Genomic DNA, 23332 nt, shown 5'->3' with positions numbered 1-23332 from the left:
ATAACTGTAAATAGATTTGGTTAAATTAGAATCGACACTTAGCATTTTCAGAGAAGACAGTGATTCTTGATACTGAAGTATTTTATTCCATGTTCGACTACATCAGGTCTTTTGTATTGACAAGACCTATCAAATACAAGAAAAAAAAGTAGTATGCCTGGTAGGAAGAATGTCAGACTACAATTTGGTAAATGTTCAACAATGCTAAATTCAATCACTCTTATTACCTACAATAAGTTCTTTGCTGTTCTAATTTTTAAACTGCAAGTGAATTATAAGCAGCAGATGAGCACTGAAACACCTTTTTTTCATAGAAATTGTATTTCAAGCTTGTACATCCATGCACGCAATTATTTCCTACATAAGAACTGACTTCATTAACATCTTATAAAAATTAAAAAAGAAATTTGAGTGCGTTCAAATACGACTTACTTTTGCCATCTACAAGCTTTTCTCTGGGAGAGACATCTGAAGATGAAAGTTGCTCCTTGACTTTGGCAACATCTTTTGGATGCAAGTAATCAAACAAACTTTGTCCAATTAAACTGGCCTATTAAAAAAAAACCAAAACCCACTGTTTTAGAACAGGACACCACATATTACAGGCCTCAGAAAAACAACATTCTGCACTACTGAAAAACAAAAAACACCTTGTAAAAACACCAGAGTTATTCTAAATTTTATAAATCAATTTGCATTTATTTTTCCATTAGTTATTATTATTAGGGTAGCAAAATCTATAATCTGTAACTTCCCTTTGAAAAAAAAACACCTCAATTTAGTTACATATTCAAAAAGATTGAGTGTTGTAAAACACAATATTTTTTTTTGTTTGTTTACTTGACACGATTCCCAGTCCTTTAGAAAGAAGGCTATGAGCACAGATTATTTCTGGGATGGGGGGATAAGGGAAGAAATAGGAAGAAATTAATGCTACCTATGACTGAACTCTCATTTAGTAGGACAAAAGAGCATTGCTAATCAGGAGTTGTCTGGAAGCTGCATAGAGCTTTCACCTCTGCGCTTCTTAGTTGAAGATATTTACAGGGATCTCCTTAGCTGGGATCCTTTCAACCTGCTGATTCTGCTGATCCAAAGCTGGTCTGCTGCACTATTGTAAGCACCACTACCATCTTTTGAAAGAGGAAGGAACTCTCAAAGAAGTTGGCAACCTTTTTTTCTTTTCTTTTTGATTCCCTACCTTCTACACAGCAGGTCAAATCAAAGGGTAGAAAGGAGCTGTGTTAATGATCAGTATTGTAGACTGAAACTGCAACTCATTTTGGATCTTGCCACTTTCTATGTGATCAGTGCACAAAAGGGGAACACCTCTCCAATGAACAAGAGTCAGAAATGGACATACTGCAAAGCTTCTAAGAAAGCAGGATAAACATTCAACCTCTTTCATTTACCCAGTCTCCATCTAATCCTAATGCAAAGGTTGCCCTTCTCTGGACACACTCTGGGGCCTCAATGTCTTTCTCGTAAAGAGGGGCCCAAAAGTGAACACAGTATTCAAGGTGCGGCCTCACTAGAGCTGAGTATGGAGGATGATCACCTCCCTGCTCCTGCTGGCTATACTAGTTATGATATAAACCAGGATGCCATTGGCTTTCTTGGCCACCTGGGCACACTGCTTTCTAACTGATTTTCCTCAGGCTTAAAAAAAAAAAAAAAAAGAAAAAAAGAAAATCACCATTTAAAGGAAATCTCTTAGGGATAAAATTAGGACATTTCCAAATTATCCTTTTTCCTCAGACTAGCAATTCTACAGTATGATCAACTGAAACCCAGTTATTACTCAGTCATGAATACTGATTGCACTTTGAAATTTTTATTCTGGAAAATTTAGCCTTAATTTGAAAGAGGTCAAACCAAGGATGTTCCAAGAAATTATAGAAAAGGATACAATGAGCCAACGAAGTTAAAAACTTCTAAGTAAAACAAATTCTAAGATAAACACAAACCAAGAAACTCAATTATAACCACCTGATCATAATTAAGTATTTTGCAAACTGATTCTGAGACAAACAGAATTTTTCCTCTGTTACATCCAACCACAAACAGGAATCCATCCGCAGCCTGAAAATATAAAGACAGCATCTTTAAAAACTTACCATTAAAATATACAATTAATATCGATGGATAGAAGGAAGTACATTCGTATCTTTTTATTAAATAAGTTAAAAGTCACACCAAAAAGCAATTTAAAAGATTGCAAGGACCAAATCAGATCTTTAAATACAGACAGCTAGAGTTTCCTAAACATAGCTTTGTGAAAAAGAAGGCCAGCTGCAAAACAGCTTAACATGGAGTCATCTTACAGATCTTGCCAAATAGTGTTATTGCAGCAAAAGAAAAAGAAAATAGATGCAAAAGAGAAAGGGTAAAGGGGTGTGGGTGTATGACTGCATGCAAAAACAGGAAGAAAGATTTTCTTTCAGGTATTATTTCTGCATCTTTTCCAAACTACATTGCTAAGATTTTAAATAAAGCACAGCAAACAACTGTATTTATACATAACTAAGATTATTATATATGCTTGCATGTAGATTTCAGTATCAGTATTAAAAAACGTTTTAAGTATTAAATATGCAGAGTGTACACAGATTTATTATCCCCCGAAGGGTTGCCATCTGCTATCATCTTCTGTATCTCTCCATGAAAAATCCTGTTTCCTGTACAGAGGTTATAAATCCAAACGACTAAGCGCATCAAAGCACTTCCTTGAAGAAAAAGATGTAGGGGAGGCGGGGGTGGGAAGTTCTCTCAAACTAAAAACTGAAGTTAACGACAAGCTTTAAAGAGGACATAATTTCACTGAGAGTTGCCTTCTACTTACCCTAAGGATTAACTGTCTGAGCTCATCATCCTTTAAAAACGAAGGTTTATACCGGACTTCGGTGTAAGAGCTAGTGGAACCTGGAAAATAGCTTATTTGTAGACATACATAGAATGTCAAAAGATACATTAAAAATTCATTTTTAACAAAATTATATTTATTATTTGGTCTTTATTGTGTAAATTCTCCTTGCAATAAGAACAGATGAATAAAAGTTTAAAAGATTTTTTTTTTTTTAAAAGAACCAACCAAACCTCTTAAACATATCTGGATATTGAATTTGGACATGCCACCAGATTTTCCCATGCCTTTTATTTAGCACAAAACAAGGAAACTTCTGATCAGATATCTCTAGTATACTGCTAGATAAATGGCATTATGAGAACTGCATTACTTAGAAACATTTTGTATACCTTCTCCAGAATCCTTAACATTTGCTGAATGCGAATCATTCCTATGTTATCAGTTGACTTCTAGCATGAATAAAGTTTCATTAACACTCTAATATATTCAGCCATCCAAACAAATCACTCCAGGTAGTTAAATTCGAAAGGTACTGTACATTTCGCTCACTACATTTACTGTCCTAGCATCTGTGGCAAATACTCTAAAATCCTTCTTAGCCATTTAAAGTATTTTCACAACTTTTTCTAGATATTTTTTGTGAGCATTTGCTATAATTCCACACATTATCTTATATGATCTTAAAGCATTTGTTTTGAAGATACATATAACAACTGCACTGGATGAAGTAGAGTTTTTATAACCCATTGTTAAAATAATGCTGTTTAAACTGAAGATTTCTGTTTTCATTGTCAAGATGAAGACGAATGTTTAAACTCCAAGTGCAATGATTACCCTGCTAATTTGTGATATTATTTATGCAAAATTCTCAGCTACTTGGAAAAGAAGATTTCCAGAAATTTATAGAATCCTTAGAGTTGGAAGGGACCTTTAAAGGCCATCTAGTCCAACTCCCCTGCAATGAGCAGGGACATCCATACCAGATCAGGTTGTTCAGAGTGCCAGAGTGCCATCCAGCCTGACCTTGAATGTCTCCAGGGACAGGGCATCCACAACCTCCCTGGGCAACCTGCTCCAGTGCCTTTTTCCTTATATCCAACCTGAATCTACCCTTTTAGTTTGAAATGACCCTGCTAAAGAGTCAGTGATGACTGAGAATTCCCTTCAACCTAAATTATTCTGAGTCCTTTACTGTTAAGACAGTCACATAATTCATTAAGACAAGGGGAATTCTTATTAGATGTTTATCCCTAATCAAATTTTTTGCAAGGCATAGTCTCTTCTTACAGTTGACTAAATTATTCTAAAATATTATTGCCAAAACCCCTGAAATCTTATGTGTAACTTGTATTTGTGTATAATGTTTCTTAGGAGAGAAAGAAAACCCTCAAAGCTATTAATAACAGTAAGAGCAGATACATCTTAAGCTAGACGCTGATATCTACACTAAATTGTTCACTGAAATCTGTGAGTGCTTTGTAATGTGACTCAGAATATAAGCATTTAATAACACTTTTTCTTTGCACTCTTTAACATTTCAAAGTATTTAAGACTCAAAAGTAATTGCAGTCATCAACTATTCTTTTAAAGTATGAACTGACGCTGTTCCTTTTCACCACTGACAAATTTTATCTTTTTAATCTTTTTCTTTAGTTTCATGCCTTTTTTCATTTGTTTTATGAAAGTACACTGGCAAACTACTCTATAAAAAATTTAAGATCTAACCTACGCCCCCTACCAGTGAAACTACTTAGATAAGTAGTTAGTGATTAGGTAAGCATTAGCATAGTTTCCCATTGTTTAGAAGACTTTTTTTCTGAAATCACACTAGACAATAAACTCAGAAATATGAAACATTCCATACGTTACCTGGCCTTCAACTCCATGCCTTTACAGAATTCAGTTGTTTTTTTTTGAAAGGTCTTTTTCAGTGATGTGCATTTTAAACTCAACTGACAAACAAGACATTTCAATACAGAGACAAAAGGCTGATGCAATCCCAAACACTGCAGTAACAAACACGGGTATGAAAAACATTTTCCTCTCACTAACAGTTCAGCTAGTGATGTCAGTATAGCACCACATGTATTACTTTTGTAGGAAGTATGAAGTGGAGAGATTACAAAAGAGATTACAAAACATTTAATTTGAGGGTTAGAAAATAACAGAAGATGGAATTGCTTGGTATCTATGATTTCCAAAAAGACTCAAGGAGTAACTTGACTGCAAGGTATAGCCTTAGCAAACAACATATCAAACACCTAATTGTTGTTTAGTATACCAGAAAGAAAAGCCAAAACGAAACAAAATTCTAGAAACTACAAGCATATCAACTTAAATTAAAACAGACTCAGAACGGAATTCAGCAAGTAAACATAATACATGACCTTAGATGTATTAGCCATCAAAGAAAATATGTAGTATAAATCCTGACAGAATAAGGACTTTAAGTATTAGTTTCCTAAAACCTACCTTTTAAAGATTTTAAGTGTTGCACTGCCATCCGTAATACTGTAAGCTTATCTAGTTTTCGTGCCATAGGATTGCATTGAGGTATCATAGCAGACAATTCTTCTATCAAATTATTCATTTTGTCTCTTCTTCGTTTCTCTGTTTGACTGTGAGCCTCTCTAAGAAGAAAAATTATTTTAAGAAAGATGTGGAATACACAATTTCCTCTATAATATTCATTAGTTTCATTTTGGGAAGGTATCACAAGAACTATTCCTGCATTTAAATGATTTTTCATACACCATCTCTATTTGACAACTGAATTGGATTCATTTGATCAAAGTAACAATGATCAAAATATTTACATGAAATATTGAGAAAAATCTGTTAAATAACAACGTAGAGTCGTAGAATCATACTTCACAGCAATTGATCATTTGTGGCAGAAACAAGACACCATGAAAAATTACAAAACTGAAATTCTTCATGTGCTCCTAGAAGCAAGTGAATACCTTCACATCTTCATCAGATCACAGAATGGTTTGGGTTGAAAAGGACCTCAAAGATCACCTACTTTCTACCCATCCCCTGCTATGTGCAGGGTCGCCAACCACCAGACCAGGCTGCCCAGAGCCACATCCAGCCTGGCCTTGAATGCCTCCAGGGATGGGGCATCCAAAACCTCCTTGGGCAACCTGTTCCAATGTGTCACCACCCTCTGAGTGAAAAACTTCCTCCTAATATCTAACCTAAAGCTCTCCTGTCTCAGTATAAAATCATTCCCCCTTGTCCTATCACTATCTACCCTCATAAACAGTCATACCCTCACTTGTTTATATGCTCCCACACATGGGATCTCCCCAGAGCCTTCTCTTCTCCATGCTATCTAAGCCCAGTTCCCTCAACTTTTCTTCATAGGAGAGGTGCTCTAGCTCTCTGATCATCTTAGTGACCCTCCTCTAGATCTGTTCCAAGAGCTTGGCATCTTTCCTGTACTGGGGGCCCCGGGATTACTATATACCAGATATTTGATGTCAACAGTAATCATCAGAATACATTAACCTCTGTGTAAGTAAGATGGGGTAGTCATCCAACTATTTTTATTTTTTTAAAGTGCTTTAAACACTTGCTGAAGTAACTCTGAACTCAATAATCTGAGATAAGTGATGTCTTCTTGCTATTTAATTAGTTTGAAAATGACTCAGATTGAATAAAGTCACAAACACAAGCATTTATTCATAGCATAGCGCAATAGACAACATATTTTCATGCTGTGGAAACTGAAAGAAAAGGCTATACCTCATCTATTTTCACTGGAACTACATCAGAAGGCTTTCTCCTTTATCCACCTCTGAAGGCGGGCAAGAAAAGGATTTAGTCTCTGCTTGCACTCTGTCTCAAACTTTCATCTCTTGGCAAGCCTCAATCCAAGAATTCAAGCACAGAGAAAGAGCTTCTCTTAAAAAACGATTTCATCATAATATCCCTTCTAGGACACACAACAGTACATTTCACAAACATTTATAACTCAGGTCACCTTTTCTTTAATTCTTTCTGGTGAAGTATGTTGGCTTTTCTAACTGACCCTTCTCTCCTCTAACATCCTTCAGCTGGTCAAGGAAGGTTTAATTCATTCAATTCCCAGTCTACCCAAGAAGACAAGCTAGCCACTCAAAATGAGGATTATTTTCCTTTCTCGCCGAGACCTGACACGGTAGTAGTAAATCAAACTGATCAAACTGACAACCTGTTTTGGCTAACTGATCTTCAAAACTCTTCTTTTTAGACATACTGTAATAGAAAGCATTATAGATAATAAAGTTAACTAACCCTAGCCTGATGGAGAGAATTAAAAGAATTTTAGAGATCTTGTCTTCTATTATTTTTTTAATTTTTCTTTGAAAGCACAAAAAAGAAATCCCCCTTCCATGCAAATAACTTTGGATCACTCACAGAAGCAATTTGCTTTTCTCTCTAAAGCCTCTTATAAAATTTACCAGTAGGCACTTGACTTTACTGGTTCATACAAATTTTCTTTCATATCAGGTAGGAACAGTCAAGAAACATATTGTGTATGCTCCTTGAACCGTGAACCTCAGGAAAATGAATACAAACACATGCAGAAATAGAACAAATTTTCACATTTCTAAGATTCAAGAAGAACGTATAGACGTAGTTATGACTGCATAATTCAGAAAGCCGGCTGTTATACTCCCCAGTTACAAACAGGAAGGTAAAAAGCACATCCCCCAATAGGCTTGTGAAAAGAAACACTGGACAGAGATAACCGTTGAGCAAACCTTCAAGATGTGTTCCAATATATACTTTTTTTTTTTTAAACTAATGAAGCAAAACTTAAGGAAAAGAAATTAACAGTAGAACATGAGTATTATCAAAGCAATGTACAAAACAGATTCTTGCATAGTGATCAGGGGTACTCATTAAAGAAAAATGAAATTTTGACTTTAATAAAAAAAATTGTAAGTATATTTTGGAACACTTTCATTTCTTCCATTTAATTTAAATTAAACAACACTTCATAATTATTAGTTAGCATATTGTACAAGTAATGTTTCTGCCAAGTGCTTTTTGTGAATTTCAATTTAGATTAAGAAAGATGTGAATTCACAGTACAATGGCAATCCTTGAATAGTTCCATATACAAGCACTTGTTCCAGAACAAGAATTCTTTGTCTTGCTTTTGTTGAATCTACTTCTGTGTGGAATAATTCTTAAATAACTCCACGTGCAGACAAATCAAGAAGAAACAGTTCTTAAAGTCATGCGGACTGAGAGCCAGCTCCTTCATGCATGACTTCAAAGTATTTCATTTGATTCTCACCTTAACAATTTTAATCTCAGGCTTTTCCTAAATGACAGATATTCTGCAATATAACTTTGATTAAAATTAGTAGAAAATGAGATCCCCAAGGAAGCTCTAAGAATTAATAGAAAATCAGGAGAAAAAAAGGCAAAGTTTACTGTTAGACATTTGACAGTAACAAACAAATTACTATGGTGAATCCTGCTGTTTTCAGTCCTAGTATTTACTGGCAAGATATATTTCTCTTGGGAGTTAGTACCTGAAATCTTTTATCTTAAGATGTTCTTCATCTTCATTCCTAGAGAAAACAAGACATAGACTCTTATATTGCATATTTAATATTAGGCACTTCAAGATGTAAGAAATGCTATAAATTTACTATCATTCCAACAAAACCAAAACCACAAAAATTCCCAATACAAAAATGATCTGTCCTCTACAAATGATGCATACTACAAAATACCAAGGCATAATCTCCAATATTCATACTTATGTGAACATATTATGGGGATATTTAATGATTACGGGTCTATTTCTATCTGAAAAAAACAAAAAACATTCAAGGTTTAGGCTTGATTTTATTTTAATTTTTCAAGTGTGATTCTCTATTCATCTCCTTATCTCTAAAATTTTTATGCCAAAAGATTAAAAAAGCAACCCTAGCCTAGACAGGTGCTAAAATATAATGTAATTGCTCAAGGACTGAAAAAAAGAAGCAAAACTATTAAGCATTTTCCCATACCACACAGCAATGACTGGAAAGAGTCCATATGAGAAAACTATAAATGAAAGACAATCATAGTGCTAGTATCATGATAAATACTTCAGCAGCACGAAAAAAATAAATGAATCAAGCAAAAACAATGATATTTTTTCTTCTCCAAGATCCCCACCACCATCTTTAATAATTTCAGAAAATGGCATAATAGATGTCTTGCCAACTCAGCATGCGCAACTTAGTACTTGCACAGAGGTTGCTTCCATACTAATATTGGCAACTGTTTTTGTTAAAATAAACTGAAATAACCATTTTTTAATGTTTATAGCAGTACTTAAGCTTTTTTTTTTTTTTAATTCAGCAATGGAGACATTTCACACAACTCCATTTCAGAGGTGATGTCTGATAGCCTTGGGATCATTTTAGAAGAGGTGTATGTTGTACCAGGTGGCTTATAAGGACACAGGTGTATCAGTTGCAGCTGTTTCTTATGAGAAAACAGAAGTAGAAAGCAGAAAGATAGTTGGTGATTACAGCTTTCGGAAAGAGTTCAAAAGTTGCTTCCACTTATAACCAAGCACTGACCCCAGAAAGAATGAAGCAGCCAGAGCCAAATTAACACAAGACTCAGAGATTTCAGCTTTTCAGCTCAAGATTTTACTAGATCCCATGCGTCTTCTAGGCAGTCTGATAAACCCAAATGCAGATTTAGACAAGTTAGTAATACCTAACTTTTTTTTCTTTTGTGTTTAAATAAGCTTTTACCAGGAATGTGCATATACCACGAACCCTGGTAATTAATACCTTTTTTGCCTCAGTCTTTGCTAGCAAGGCCAACTGTTCCCAGGGTACCCAGACCCCTGAGCTGGAAAACAGTAACAGGGAGCAAGGTGAAGTGCCTACAATCCTCTAGGAATCTGCAGGTGACCTACTACATCATTCAAACATTTATACTCTATCGGACTAGATGGGATTTATCCACAGATACTGACAGTGCTGGCAGAGGTGCTTACCAAGGTACTTTCAACAATTTACCAGCAGTCACAGCTAATTGAGGAGGTCTCAGTTCACTGGAGGTTAGCAAATGCGACTCCAATCTGCAAGAAGGGCAGGAAAGAGGATCCAGGGAATTAAGGCCTGTCTGTCTGACCACAGTATCAGGGAAGGTTATAGAGCAGATAACCTTGAACATCACCTCAAAGCATATATGGGAAAATCAAGTGATCAGATGCAGCCCGTACAAGTTTTTGAAAGGCGGGTCCTATCTGACTAACCTGATCTCCTTCTAGGACAAGATGACCTGCTGAGTAGATGAGGAAGACTGTGGATGTTGTTTACCTGGATTTTAGTAAAGCATTTGACGTTGCTTCTCAAGGTATTCCCCATGAAAGAAAGTCTGCCTGTAGTCTAGACAAGTGTACAGTTTGTTGGGTGAAGAGAAGTGGTTGGATGATTGGGTTTAAAGAATCCTAGCAGGCAGTGTTCAATCCAACTGGTGGCCAGTCACCAGTGGTGCTCCCCCGGGCTCAGTACTGGGGCCACTTTGGTTTAACACGAGGAATGGATAAGAGAACTGGAGCTATTTAATCTGATCTGAAGAAGAGGATGCCTCATCGCTCTCTAACGGTACCTGAAGGAAGGATGCAACCAGGTGAGTGTCAGTCTCTTCCCCAGATGCCAAGTGATAAGATGCAAGCTGCATCAGGGGAAGTTTTGATTGCATTTGAGGAAGAATTTCTTCATAGAAAGAGTTCATCATACATTGGAACGGCCTGAGCAGGGAAGTGGAATCTCCATTTAAGAGATAAGGGGATGTGGCACTGCTCTCTACGAGTACCCCAAAGGAATGTGTGGCAAGGTGGGAGTTGGCCTCCTTTCCCAGGTAACAGCTATAGGACAAAAGGGAATGGACTCAAGTCGCACTAGGGGAGAGATGTTAGGAAAAAATTCTTCAGAAGAGTGGTTAGGTGCTCTAGAAGGTGGTTGAGTCACCACCCCAGGAGGTGTTTGAGAAACTTCTAGATGTGATAATAAGGAACATGGTTTAGTGGGCAACATTGGTGGTAGGTGGATGGTTAGACTAAATGATCTTAGAGAGGTCTTTTCCAACCTTGGCAAATCTGTGATTCTCAGGAACATGGATTAGTGAAGGAACTCAGTAGGGTGATTGGATAATCTATATAATAATGGTGGTTAATAATAACCACCCCTAGGGTTATGGTTATATAATAAATGGTGGCTAATAATGGTGGTTGAACTTGATGTACTTGAAGGTCTCTTCCAAACTCATGCACCAATGACTCAGCACGCTACACTGTCTGACCAAAAGGGGTGAAGAGATAAAGAGATAAAGAGATCCAGACCACCACAGTGCAGTGTGGAGCCTCTTGATTACCTCTCCTCCTCCCTCAGGACCTTCACTTAGGGAAGGAACTAGAGCAAGTCTGCTGCTCAAGCAGTTACAGTTTTCAATGGTTTCATATAGCCTCTGTCCCAACAGCTGTGCTGGTACTGTTTAAAATAGCTACATTAAGGCTACCTTGAAAACAGAGTGACAGTCTGCTTCATGACTCAAAGGTAGATACATTTAATTTAGCAAGAACAAGAGTTATATTATTCAGAAAAAGAGTTAAAGAATACCACCTTTTCCTCTATTTTCCCCATTATTAAACATACACCTGTATTTCTTCTAAAAGAAAAGCAGGGATATTAAATACAAAACAGGATTTCCTTCACATCTTTCCATAATAAGAAGAATGGAAAAATCCACAAAGAAATGAATGATATTTAGGAAAAGATTTTAAGGCTACCCACTAAGCCACACACCAAACACTGCCTAGAAAGATAAAAGAGAATAGCTACATACAAATATTTATCTACGTAAGCTAGAGAGGTGCAGAGAAAGAAAACACAGCAAGGTAATCGTGTAATTAATAACTGTCCCATTATATAAACACACGCCAAAGGCTTGTTTTTTTTGTTTTGTTCTTAAAGATTGGTACAGCCAATCTTAATTTTAGCTTGTCACTTTCTAATAACATTATTTTAACATTAGATACAGTAGTTATGTTTTAAAAAGCAGGTTGACAAGGTTGGGGAAAAATGAAAAAAATGTTTAAATGCATCATTCCTGAAGAGTACGAGACATTCCCTCCACCTCTTCAGTCTTCTCATATGTTAGTCTTCTTTCTTTCCTATTCTTATCTTAATTTCAACACAAATAGGTCTGGTAAGCTTATGAGCAAGTCATAACATCTCCTCCGAAAGAAACAATAGAAAACTAACACTGGATGGATTTATCCACCCCACTAATTAGATACATGTAATTAGCTTCACTTTTTGCTGTACAAACACATATCCTTAGACAAACATTCCTTAAGGCAAACTGCACACTTTAGCTATCCAAATAGAAAACTGTGACATGCTTACAACACTGAAAATAGAAACAGCTTCATTTATAAAAGTACCTTTTCTGAGGATCCCCATCAGCTTCAACTGTATCCCTGTAGGAACAGGTAATGAAATAAGCTGAATGTACACTCTGAAGCAAAAAACAATGACACAATATACCCACTGGAAAAAGTTGTTACAGAAAAAGTTCACTGGAAACCCCACATGACAAGTTATTTTCAGCAAGAACATTCGTTTTTAGAAACTACGAATTCTTATAAACTATAACTTTATTTATGAATATTTCAACTAGATGTGATTTTTTTTTTCAGACAGAAGTTTCACTAAATCAGAGACAGACCCAAACTTCAAAGAAACAGCATTGATGAAGCAGCATTTTCATTAAACAGCTAAAATCTACTGGCGCTTCCGAGAAACATTTTTTTTCCAGAAGTTATTGTCCTTCTGAAGTGTTCAGAGATCTAGAAGATAGACTTGAAGCTGTGATTGGACAATTACTTCAACATCTACAGTATTGCTACTTTCTGTGGATCAGTGGACTACACACAGAAAAAGATAACTGCTTTAATAATCACAAATGAATGTAAATTTCTTATACACACACTTTTTTTTAAAGATGGATTTTCCACACTAGTTTGGAGCTGCCTGCCATACAGAAGATCTGCATGCTGACTTGCATCCTGACTTCTGGCTGAGAAATATAAATTAGATTATTAAAATTAATTATTCCAAATTTACAGGAAAATATGTACTTGGCTAACTGGCAGTTACAGAGTAAGCGAAAATAGTTGACTGTATCATCTCTGCAATGAAGTATGATCTGCTTAAAAAGACTGAGTTCTACTGCAGGAAAGTACTCATTTTTAAGGTCACAGTTCCTTCTGGGTATTTAAATGGCTGCCCTGGTCACTGAAGAAGCAGTTCTGATTCTACATTAAAGACTTTAGAGATGAAATTCCAGCACTTCAAGCAATTCGGTAATTTGTTGCAAACGGAACTTGTCTTTACACACAGGGAAAGAAAAATAGAGGCAGGTCTGAAATTTTATCATTAGACAAATGCTCCAGACATTTCACTTACATCTACATCAGAATCCTACACCTACCCCTTGGATAGAAGGATTATTTTTTCTAGTTTCAAGTGCTCCAAACAGTCAAAGAACACACTAGAAAAAAGTAATATAAATAATTGCAATATATAAAGGAAAGAAGATTCAAAAGTTACATCACAGAAATAATAAACAAGCATCTCAGATTTTTGTAGAAACAAACAGAATCAATTTACTTACTGGTTATCGGAATCACTTCCTTTGCGCTTTCTTGGAATCTCAACCACAGAATTGTTGAAAGAAGTGGTAGCAGGCTTAGTTATTGGATTCATGAGGCTGGGGACTCCAGAAACAATGCACGAGTTTCCATCTACTGGGAAATTATCTGTGAATGAGAAAAAAAAATAAGCCCAGTGTACAACCAGAACATCATGCATCCATTCTGGTTTTCATCTGGAAAAAACAACCACCTGCGTAGCTACCTTTCACATCTAAGATACAAAGCTCACACAAGTTGCACTGCAAATACCTATGTACATAAAAACACAGTCTTTGCACACTCCTATAAAGCTCTCATCAACTCATTCCGCTCACCAAGGCAATATAAAATACATTTCTCTTTTTCTTCACTCAGTCCTAGCTGATTACGCTTAAATCTCCCAGCACCTCCAGAATCCTGCTGCAAAGTCACACGATGTAGCCTCAGCTAGCTGATCAAAATACTAACTCTAGATTCAAATTAAAAAATATATACAGCAAACTTGTTTTTTAAACAAGCTGAACATCAAAAAAAAAAAAAAAAAAAAACATAGTTCTGACATAAATCCATGATTACTCATAATATCAGCCATGTAAGTCAAGACAGCCTTGAAAATGTGTCAAGTTCTGCCTCAGAGTTCCCTTTGAATTCCTTCTCTCAAGGCAAACTACTTTGTTTCTGGGTCAGACAAAAAGGAAGTCACAAGCCAAAATAACCTCAGCAACTATTTGAGAAGAAAAATACTCTCAAGGAATTTAAGTACTAACCTTTTTTTCTGTCTCAGTGTAAAACCATCACAAAGAACTACCCAGCTTAAAGAAACAGTTTGAGCAAATATAGGCACTTCCATACACTTCCTGAGCTAGTGGGGTAAATATCCAAAGACATAAAGAAAGGGTTTTTACAGAAAGGGTTGTGAAGCACTGGAATAGTGCACAAACCCAGGGAAATGGTTGAGTCACCATTCCTGGATGTGTTTAAAACCATTTGGATGTGGTGCTCAGGAACATGATTTACTAGAGGGTTGTCAGGGTAGTATGGTTAGGTTGTGGTTGGACTTGATGATCTTTAAGGTCTTTTCCAACCTGAGCAATTTTATGATTATGACATACATCTCAAAACAACAAAGGATTAATTCCACGAAGCAGCAGAGGATGGGTTAACAAAGGTTACTTAAGGAAGTGCACATCTCCTATTTTTGCTGCAGGCAAAGACCAAGACAGGCTCTTTGAAAACCCAGCAGGAAGAAAAATGGAATATTACTGAGAGCTTTATTTTATTATTATTATCATCACTATTTTGCAACTGTGCTGCCTTTAAATGACAGATAAAAATCTGTAAAAAGAATGATACACAGTGTACACTTTTTTCCTCTAAGGTGTAAGCACATCTTACACCAGAAAAATTAACTTCTAGGTTCTCATTTTCTGTAGGAATATTACTTTGCAGAGTACAATCAAATAGGCTAATACTTGAACAGCATCGTCTGGTCTGCCACTAATCCTCTTTCTACCAAGTCAGACTACACAGAGTCAGCCCCCGTTTTATTGCAGAAATCTCTTTAACTCGTTAAGCCACAGTGGAAGTTCCAAAGAAAATGAGGTAAAAACGCAAGGAATACAGAAATATTTGTCAAATAAGTAACAGCTTCCAGGCATCTGCAACAGAAACACAGTTATTTCAAATATGCAATTTATGCTAATTAAGGTTATTAAAATGATTTTTAAAGAAATTACATCATGTATACAAGGGCACAAATGGTAAATGTTTCAAATATCTTTCTCATTCATTATCACTCTATAATAGTCTCATTTGATATTTCTATCACAAATTCTTGCAATTATAAAAACCAATAAAAACTCCAACAATTTCAAAGGGACTTCTTTTTGTAAAGAGTAATTTTAGTTCACTTATCAAACACCAATATACAAAATCACTACGGCACGTTTTTGAAACACAACCATACTTAGTACATATTCAGCAAAGAGTACTTACTAAATAGAAATCTAAATGTACCGAAGGCAAGAACGCTTTCAATACAACAGATCCTTTCAGCCTTCAATAAAGCAGGACAGAACAGACCCACTGACCTAAATACTTCTTTGCACACAGATGGCCAGCCTGCTTTCTAAACCACTTCCTTTAAAGAAACAAAACGAATTCAAACAATGTATCATTTACAGCCTTTCCAACTTATACGTCATTTTATCACAACAACTAACATTTTTCCTGGCATTCTGGCAATAAATTCTGAATACTTGCACCTATTTCCTCTACATTTCCCAATGCCATCCTTTTCTTTTTTTCTTAACTAAGAAAAATTTAAGCGTTTAATCATCAGCAACAATGACCCACTATGAACTTGTCCATCAAAGTGTTTAGGTGATAGACTGAATCCTTGAACATCACTGACACACCTTAAACTAAATACCACCTTAAACGCCATCTAACTTTAACTTAGGGAAGATAGAAAGCATCAAGAATCTGTATTGATTTCTGCCATGTAGAGCAGATATCACATATTCTTTATGTGTATTTGCTGAGAGTCTCAACAAATAAATAGGAAAAAAATCCAAAGCTTTAGAAGTACCAAACTTAGTATAAAAGCAATTATTCTGAATTCAGTTCTGAATGCAACAGACAAGAGCAAGCATTTTTCATACCTACTACTCACTGAACAAGAAGCAGACTTAAGCAGTTCATAAAGCGAGGTCAGCTTTGAAAAGTCAGCAAGACTGCTTTAAAACAACCCTTCGGGGCTTTCTGCAATAACTCTGACTATGGACTGCGTGATTCCAAGCTGCTCGGCCTCTCCCTGAAGAATAATTTAATCTCTTGCACTCTGCAATGAAAGATTCCTTTACTTCTTTGCCTATACCACTTTAGAAGAGATGGATAAAGCATTGAGAAATCATTTGGGTCAGAAAGAGCATGACCTAGAATGTAGTCCAATAACCAGGAACTGCTTCTTTGACAGGAGGTTCTCAGCTACATTACTATCTTTCATTAACAGTAAAATCAAACATCCCTAAGAAAATATGAAGCAAAACTAAACATTTTCCACTTTCATTGCACTCCTGCTTCAAGAACAATAATATCCAAGTTTATTTTCTCGGATGACTGAAATAACTAAAATCATTAGCCAGTTTCTAAACTACTAATCTAATTCAACTAGAGTTGAATTTCAGTCCAAACGCTATTACTTACAGTAGCCTGGTTTGCAAGTCTAACAAAATTCAAACTGAGAAATGACACTATTCACTAATATTACTATTTATTTCACAGTTTTATTAAGGTCTTCCTATATAGATAACTAAGCTTTAAGGTTAGGTGAACAGTTCCTTGAAAACATATGTCCATACATGATTACTGTTTAGTTCTCAATATGAACCCTATATATATATATATATATATATATACACACACACACATATATATCTCAACACAAAACTACTGTCTAGGGTTGGGATACGAAGTAAGGATAATCTACATATAACACTACACTCCTGCGTTCAGCAATCATTCTGTGCAAATCACATGCAATGTATTAAAATATAAGACTTGGGAGACATTCTAGATTTTTCTAATTACTGACACTATTTTCTAAATACATACCATGTTTCTGAAGTTTTCACTACTAAAAGCTCTGAGGTTTTCATAGGAGCATACTGTGGTTGAAAGGGACCTCAAGGATTATCAAGTTCCTGCCCCTGTCACAGGCAGGGTTGCCAACCACTAAATCCGGCACTAGATCATTCTGCCCACTCATCCAGCCTGGCCTTGAACAATTCCAGGGATGAGACATCCACAACTTCTCTGGGCAGCCAGTTCCAGTGCCTTACCACCCTCCTAGTGAGAAATTTCCCCTGATGCCAAATCTAAATCTCCCCTCTTTTAGCATAGACACATCCTCCCCTTGTCCTATCACTATCCACCCTCGTGTTGGTTTGGTTTTTTGTTTGTTTAATTTCCTTCCTGTTTCCAAGCTCCCTCAGCCTTTCATTTTAGGAGAGGTGCTCCAGCCCCCTGATCATCTTTGTGGCCTCCTGTGGCCCTGTTCCAACTGCTCCATGCTTTTCCTGTGCTGCGGACCCCACAGGTACGGAGTAGAGAGAGACAACCACCTTTACCTCCCTGCTTGCCACATCTCTTCTGTTGCAGCCCAGGATACTGTTGTCTTTCTGGGCTGCAAGCGCCCACTGCAGGCTCTCATTATGTTTTTCATCTACCAGGCCTCCTATGACCTTTTCTGCAGGGCTACTCTCAAGGAGTTCTTATCCCCATCTGTACACGTATTTGTGACCAACCAAAGTGTAACACCCCACACCTGGCCTTGCTGACCCTCACTAAGTTTACATGGACCCACTTTTCAAGCCTGCACAAGACCCTCTGGGTGACATCCTTTCCTTCTGCTGTAACAGAAGAGCTTGGTGTAATCAGCAGACTTGCAGAGGGTGCGCCCAACCCCATCACATATGTCACTGATAAAGATGTACCAGTCACAAGACAGATCCCTGGAGGTCACCACTCATCACCAGCCTCCACCTGGACATAGAGCCATTGACAACTACCCTCTGGTTGCTACCTTCCTACCAATATTCACCAAATAGTTCACCTTTCAAACTCATCTCTCTCCAATTTAGAGATGGGGCTGTGGTGTGGGACTTGTGCAAGGCCTTTGGCGTGGTCCAGGTAGACAGCATCAGTTGCCCTTCCTTTGCCCACCGATGTTGTCGGTTTCTAAACAAAGACAGTCTATCAGAAAAGAGTTAAGGCCAAACTCCATCAGCCATAAATGGAGAGATTCATCTGAGCAAATAATCATGTCCACATCTGAACTAGCCACTCTAGTTTCTCTTGGATACTAGAAGACATTTCTAGGGTGATTCATCTCAACTTAAAATAGATTCCTACAATCAGTTTGATGAAGTACATTTCTAGGGTGATTCATCTCAATCTAAAATAAATTTGCACACTTAGATGAAGTACAGTCCAAGAGTGCCTACCTCCTTCCCTTCAGTAATTACTCAGAGAAGAAAGTAACTAGCTGAGATACCAACATCTACGCCTTAGATATCTAAAGATAAGTGAGATGAATCCCACCCAAGGTAGCTATCAAATTATCACACAATTGTTACAGTACAACAGCCACAGACTGCCTCTGTTTGCCTCACATACAGGTTTAAATTCAAAACAGCCTTTCAAAATCATTGCCTTGATCACACATCACTACTCCATGGCCTACTCCCCCCTCCAATGGAAGTTTAGCTTTTGGCTAAACATACGTTTAACTCCTCATAGGTTTTCCTGACACATCAACAGAGTGATATTAATACATCAATAAAAAAGCCATCAGCTCTCATGTAGACAGGTTTTTTTTTTTTAAAAAAAAAAAGAACATCTAAATCCATCTACCAGGATATTGCAGCAAAACATACTCACTGATATTTTCTAATCATCTCAGCAAACAACAAAAGAAACAGAAGAACCCAAACTGCTATGGGTGGCACACTGCATATTCTGAGGATAAACATACACCACAGACTTTGAGAATTACTCTGCAGTTGCTTAAGTTATCAATGTGGTAACACTAACACAAATCTTTCTAAGAATAAGAATGCATTTACAATCCAACTTCCCATTTTGAAACACTTCCTGGCAGAAGATGAAAGAAGCTGCTTTGAATCGAAGTATCTAAGACCACAGATGCATTTTCCCAATTTTTTTGAAAAACATTCTATAACAAGCTTTAAATAATCAAACTATTGAAGTGTGTATTTTGCAAACGTATGTTTCTTTGGCATGCACAAAAACCATTTGCAAGAAATTCAAGCTTTGGCAAGTTTAAAGAACTCAAAATTGTGCTGAAAGTGGGTGTAGTTAAGATGACACATAAGTGGTCCTTCCTCTGACTATGCAAATGACTTACTGAAATTGAAATCCATCCATAGGAGTTATTAGGCTGTATCTATATTAGTAGAAGCTGTAGTACAACAGGTTAATAGACAGAAGCAGGTGGTTGCAGCAGAAGTCCCTGTTTCCAGTTTTTAAGTAGTCCAAAGTGCTTATGTTAAATTCCATTGTCTGGTTCAGTAAAGCAAAAATCCTTACAATCCACATGTTCTAAAGCTGTCTGAGAACCAATCCTTGGTTCAGTTCCTTAAGTTTCAAGTTGGGGAACATTTGACCTGCAGTAACATTCACCCTTCCTACAATAAAGTTCTAGTTCAATTTCTTCTGAGAAGAGTTCAACTCATTTATACCAAGAACGCAAGCCAAATCAGTGAGCACAGAATAAGGATGGCTGATCACATCAAAATAATGCTGCTGCTTTGAATCAGAATGCTAACACACACACAGTCTCTGAGTACTTACTTGATGCAAAGGTCTCAGCCTGAAGCCCTCATGAGTGCAATCACACAGAGAAGCTGGGGTATTCTGCCTCCCACCCCATTTCCCCCAATATCTAGGTATATAAACAATCTAATCTAATAATTTCCAAATTAGAGAGATGTGGATTTGATAGATGGACCATCCAGAGAACAAGGAATTGGTTTAAAGGCTGCAGAAAGAGGGTAGTGATCTGTTCCATGTCCAGACAGAGGCTAGTAATGGGTGGTGTCCCTCAGAGGTCTGTCTTGGGACCAGTCCTCTTCAACATCTTTATCAATGACATCGATGACGGAATCGAGTGCACCCTCAGCAAGTTTGCTGATGACACCAAGCTGAGTGGTGCGGTTGACATGGTTGAAGGAAGGGATGCCATTCAGAGGGACCTCAACAGACTCAAAAGGTGGGCCTGGGTGAATCTAACGAGGTTCAACACGGCAAAGTGCAAGGTTTTGCAGTTGGGCTGGAGGAATCCCAGGCATCCCTACAGACTGGAAGGAGCGGTCCTTGAGAGCAGCCCTGTGGAGAAGGACCTGGGGGTCCTGGTGGATGAAAAACTCAACATGAGCCAGCAGTGTACTCTTGCGACTCGGAAAGCAAATGGTATCCTGGGCCATCAGAAGAGGGGTGGCCAGCAGGGACAGGGAGGTGATTGTCACCCTCTACTCTGCTCTTGTGAGGCCCCATCTGGAGTACTGCGTCCAGGTCTGGAGTCCCCAGCACAGGACAGACAGGGAGCTGTTGGAGAGGGTCCAGAGGAGGGCCATGAAGATGATCAGAGGGCTGAAGCACCTCCCCTATGAAGACAGGCTGAGGGAGCTGGGCTTGTTCAGCCTGTAGAAGAGAAGGCTGCGGGGTGACCTCATTGCAGCATTTCAGTATCTAAAGGGAGCCTGCAAACAGGAGGGGAGTCAACTCTTTGAAAGGGTAGATAACAGCAGGACAAGGGGAAATGGTTTCAAGTTGAGGGAGGGGAGATTTAGGTTGGATGTCAGGGGGAAATTCTTTACAGAGAGAGTGGTGAGGTGCTGGAACAGGCTGCCCAGAGAGGTTGTGGATGCCCCATCCCTGGAGGTGTTCAAGGCCAGGTTGGAAGGGGCCCTGGGCAGCCTGGTCTAGCATTAGATATGGAGATTGGTGGCCTGCATGCAGCAGGGGGGTTGGAGCTGGGTGATCCTGGGCCATTCTGTGATTCTATGATAATCTAGATTTTCTCAACCAGGTTACTACTCAAGATGCACAAGTTTTGTAACACTCAACACACTCAAACTTTTTATTTGAAGATGTCAGCTGTCTCTGACTATTTAAGCAATTAGGGATATCTACCTGAACCTATACACGAGCACACTCACAAAAGACAGTTGATGATTCAAATAATTTCAAAAAGGTTAACATCACATAAATTGCTTTATTTTACCACAGAATTGTTTTTCTAAAATTATTCTAATGAATTCTTACTGCAGGTTTTTATTAAAGAATGAGCAAACTATACCAATATCCTACATACATACAGTACTGTGTGAGAAAGAAAGTTTATAGGTTCATGCATCACTGGACAGGTCCCCAGGTCTGAACACATGTGTAACAACCAACCATATTTTCTAAATAGGAGCGAGAGTTGTATTAGATATTTCTGCTTTTAAAGCTTTACAACAAGCCAATGAAGACCATATTCAGACTATTTAAAGCAAGTTTATCATCCGGACCACAGCCCACTGTGTACATACAGTTAAAGCTGGGACAACCATTTTCATCTGGGTCAAGCTGTGAAAACAGTAGAAATGTGCTGCATAAAACAGATGTGCTTTTTTTTTTTTTTACATTGTATTTTTTATAACCATACATGAAACAGAAGAAAGATGCAAACAGCAGCGATAAAACCATCTTAAGCACGATACTACATAGAGAATTTACTCTTCTAGGTTAGCTTAAGAACACTGGATTGGTTTTTATTGTCACAAGTTGATTAAAAGGAAAATTTTAATATCCTATAATATAGAAATGTAAACCAAACATTAATATGGGCAGCTGACAATTTTCTGTATCTATTTTTAACATTCAGAAGAAAATAATCAGGAATCATAACTTACTAATTAAATAATACTTTCATTTAATAGACCTTAAAACACCAATTATTTGCTCAAACCTATTAGCGTATTAAAAAGCATGACTGTAACTAGCTAATGTAAAGATACCCAAAGCCCTTGGAAGATAACCCTGCTTTCCTCGTCACTTCCAGGCTCAAATCAGGTCACTGACAGAAAATGAGAGTCTCATATATCTCAATTTATTACTGGTAGAGAGGGGGAGGAGAACACTGAAAAACAAACAAACAAAGCTAACACCAATGTAACTCTCCAATGACATACTGCTAAAGGAATAGAAGATAGCTGTTTTCTTGTAAGTTTTTAATTCAAAGCATTGCAAGTAAAACACTGGCTTCGTAAGTCAGCAGCAGAACTTCCATGGTTTAAACCAGCCCTGGGGAAGGAGTTTTCAGAGCACCTCCAGTCACCCACAAGGAGATTTTTCGTACAGTGAAGATGATTCTTAGCTAATACCAACTGCCCAGTTTAGAGTTAGTTTTTAATAATGTCCAAGTGCACTAACAACAATGTGCACCTCACGTGAAAAAACTTCACAGCTAATACCAGCGTGGATCTACTCCATGCAAATGAAGATAATTTTATCTTTAAAATACTGATTAATCAAGACTCCATCCTCCATCTCTTCAAAATCTCCTAGGAGAACAGCTGTAAACATTAACAAAAGAAAACACGGAGTAGGGTTTCCTCCACTCCAATACGTAAAAGCCTACGGTTCACTGCTTTCCCACTTAATGCAAACGTCTGCACCGAGCTTTATTATGATTATTTCCTCCCCTTACAGTACGCGCATCATAATTACACCACTACTTCAACAACACACAGATAGAAAAACTCCTCTTTTTCGCCTCCCCCCGGACGGCCAGGATCCCCGTAACCGTTAAAACACACATAACCCGAAGCACATCGAAACGACAGCAACTAGACCTGAAGAACCGGCGCTAACTGAGCAGAACCGCAGCGGCGACTTGTGCCTTTGGGAGCCCCGCGCACAGCACTTCTTTCTCCTGGGCTCAGCCTTCCGCCTAGAGGAAGCGAGGCAGGAGGAGCACGGACAGCTGCTGCTGCTGCTGCTTTACAGCCGCCCGCGTTACGGCAACTTGCTGGAGCACACAGCGGCCAACATCGCTACGCTTAAAACACTAAAGGCACCATCAGCCGCCAAAAAAAAAAAAAAAAAAGGGAATATTAAGATATTAAGAATGCAGCTAATCGCGTGCCGGGAACAGAATGTCACGAACTAAGCAGAACGTCTAAAAC

General features: G+C 37.7%; 1 protein-coding gene across 6 annotated transcripts in view; it reads right to left on the bottom strand.

The window, feature by feature from the left end:
• The window catches only part of BMAL2 (basic helix-loop-helix ARNT like 2), a 37362-nt gene that overhangs the window by 13737 nt on the left and 293 nt on the right, over positions 1-23332 (bottom strand). For 4 of the 6 annotated variants that reach the window (XM_090146779.1, XM_090146788.1, XM_031597182.2 and 1 more), the window contains exons 2-8: positions 13559-13703; positions 12327-12362; positions 8401-8439; positions 5339-5496; positions 2843-2922; positions 1990-2082; positions 433-550 (exon numbers count right to left, since the gene is read on the bottom strand). In XM_090146779.1, the coding sequence (XP_090002905.1) occupies positions 433-550; positions 1990-2082; positions 2843-2922; positions 5339-5496; positions 8401-8439; positions 12327-12362; positions 13559-13703 (669 nt within the window). Of the gene's footprint in view, positions 1-432; positions 551-1989; positions 2083-2842; positions 2923-5338; positions 5497-8400; positions 8440-9872; positions 9957-12326; positions 12363-13558; positions 13704-22999; positions 23211-23332 lie in introns of those variants that run through there. The other 2 variants (XM_090146793.1, XM_090146784.1) reach the window with 2 other exon arrangements.

The sequence above is a fragment of the Phasianus colchicus genome, chromosome 1 (genome assembly GCF_987193195.1).
Source record: "Phasianus colchicus chromosome 1, bPhaCol1.hap1.1, whole genome shotgun sequence".
Lineage (NCBI taxonomy): Eukaryota > Metazoa > Chordata > Aves > Galliformes > Phasianidae > Phasianus > Phasianus colchicus.
This window is presented reverse-complemented; position numbering and strand designations above follow the sequence as displayed.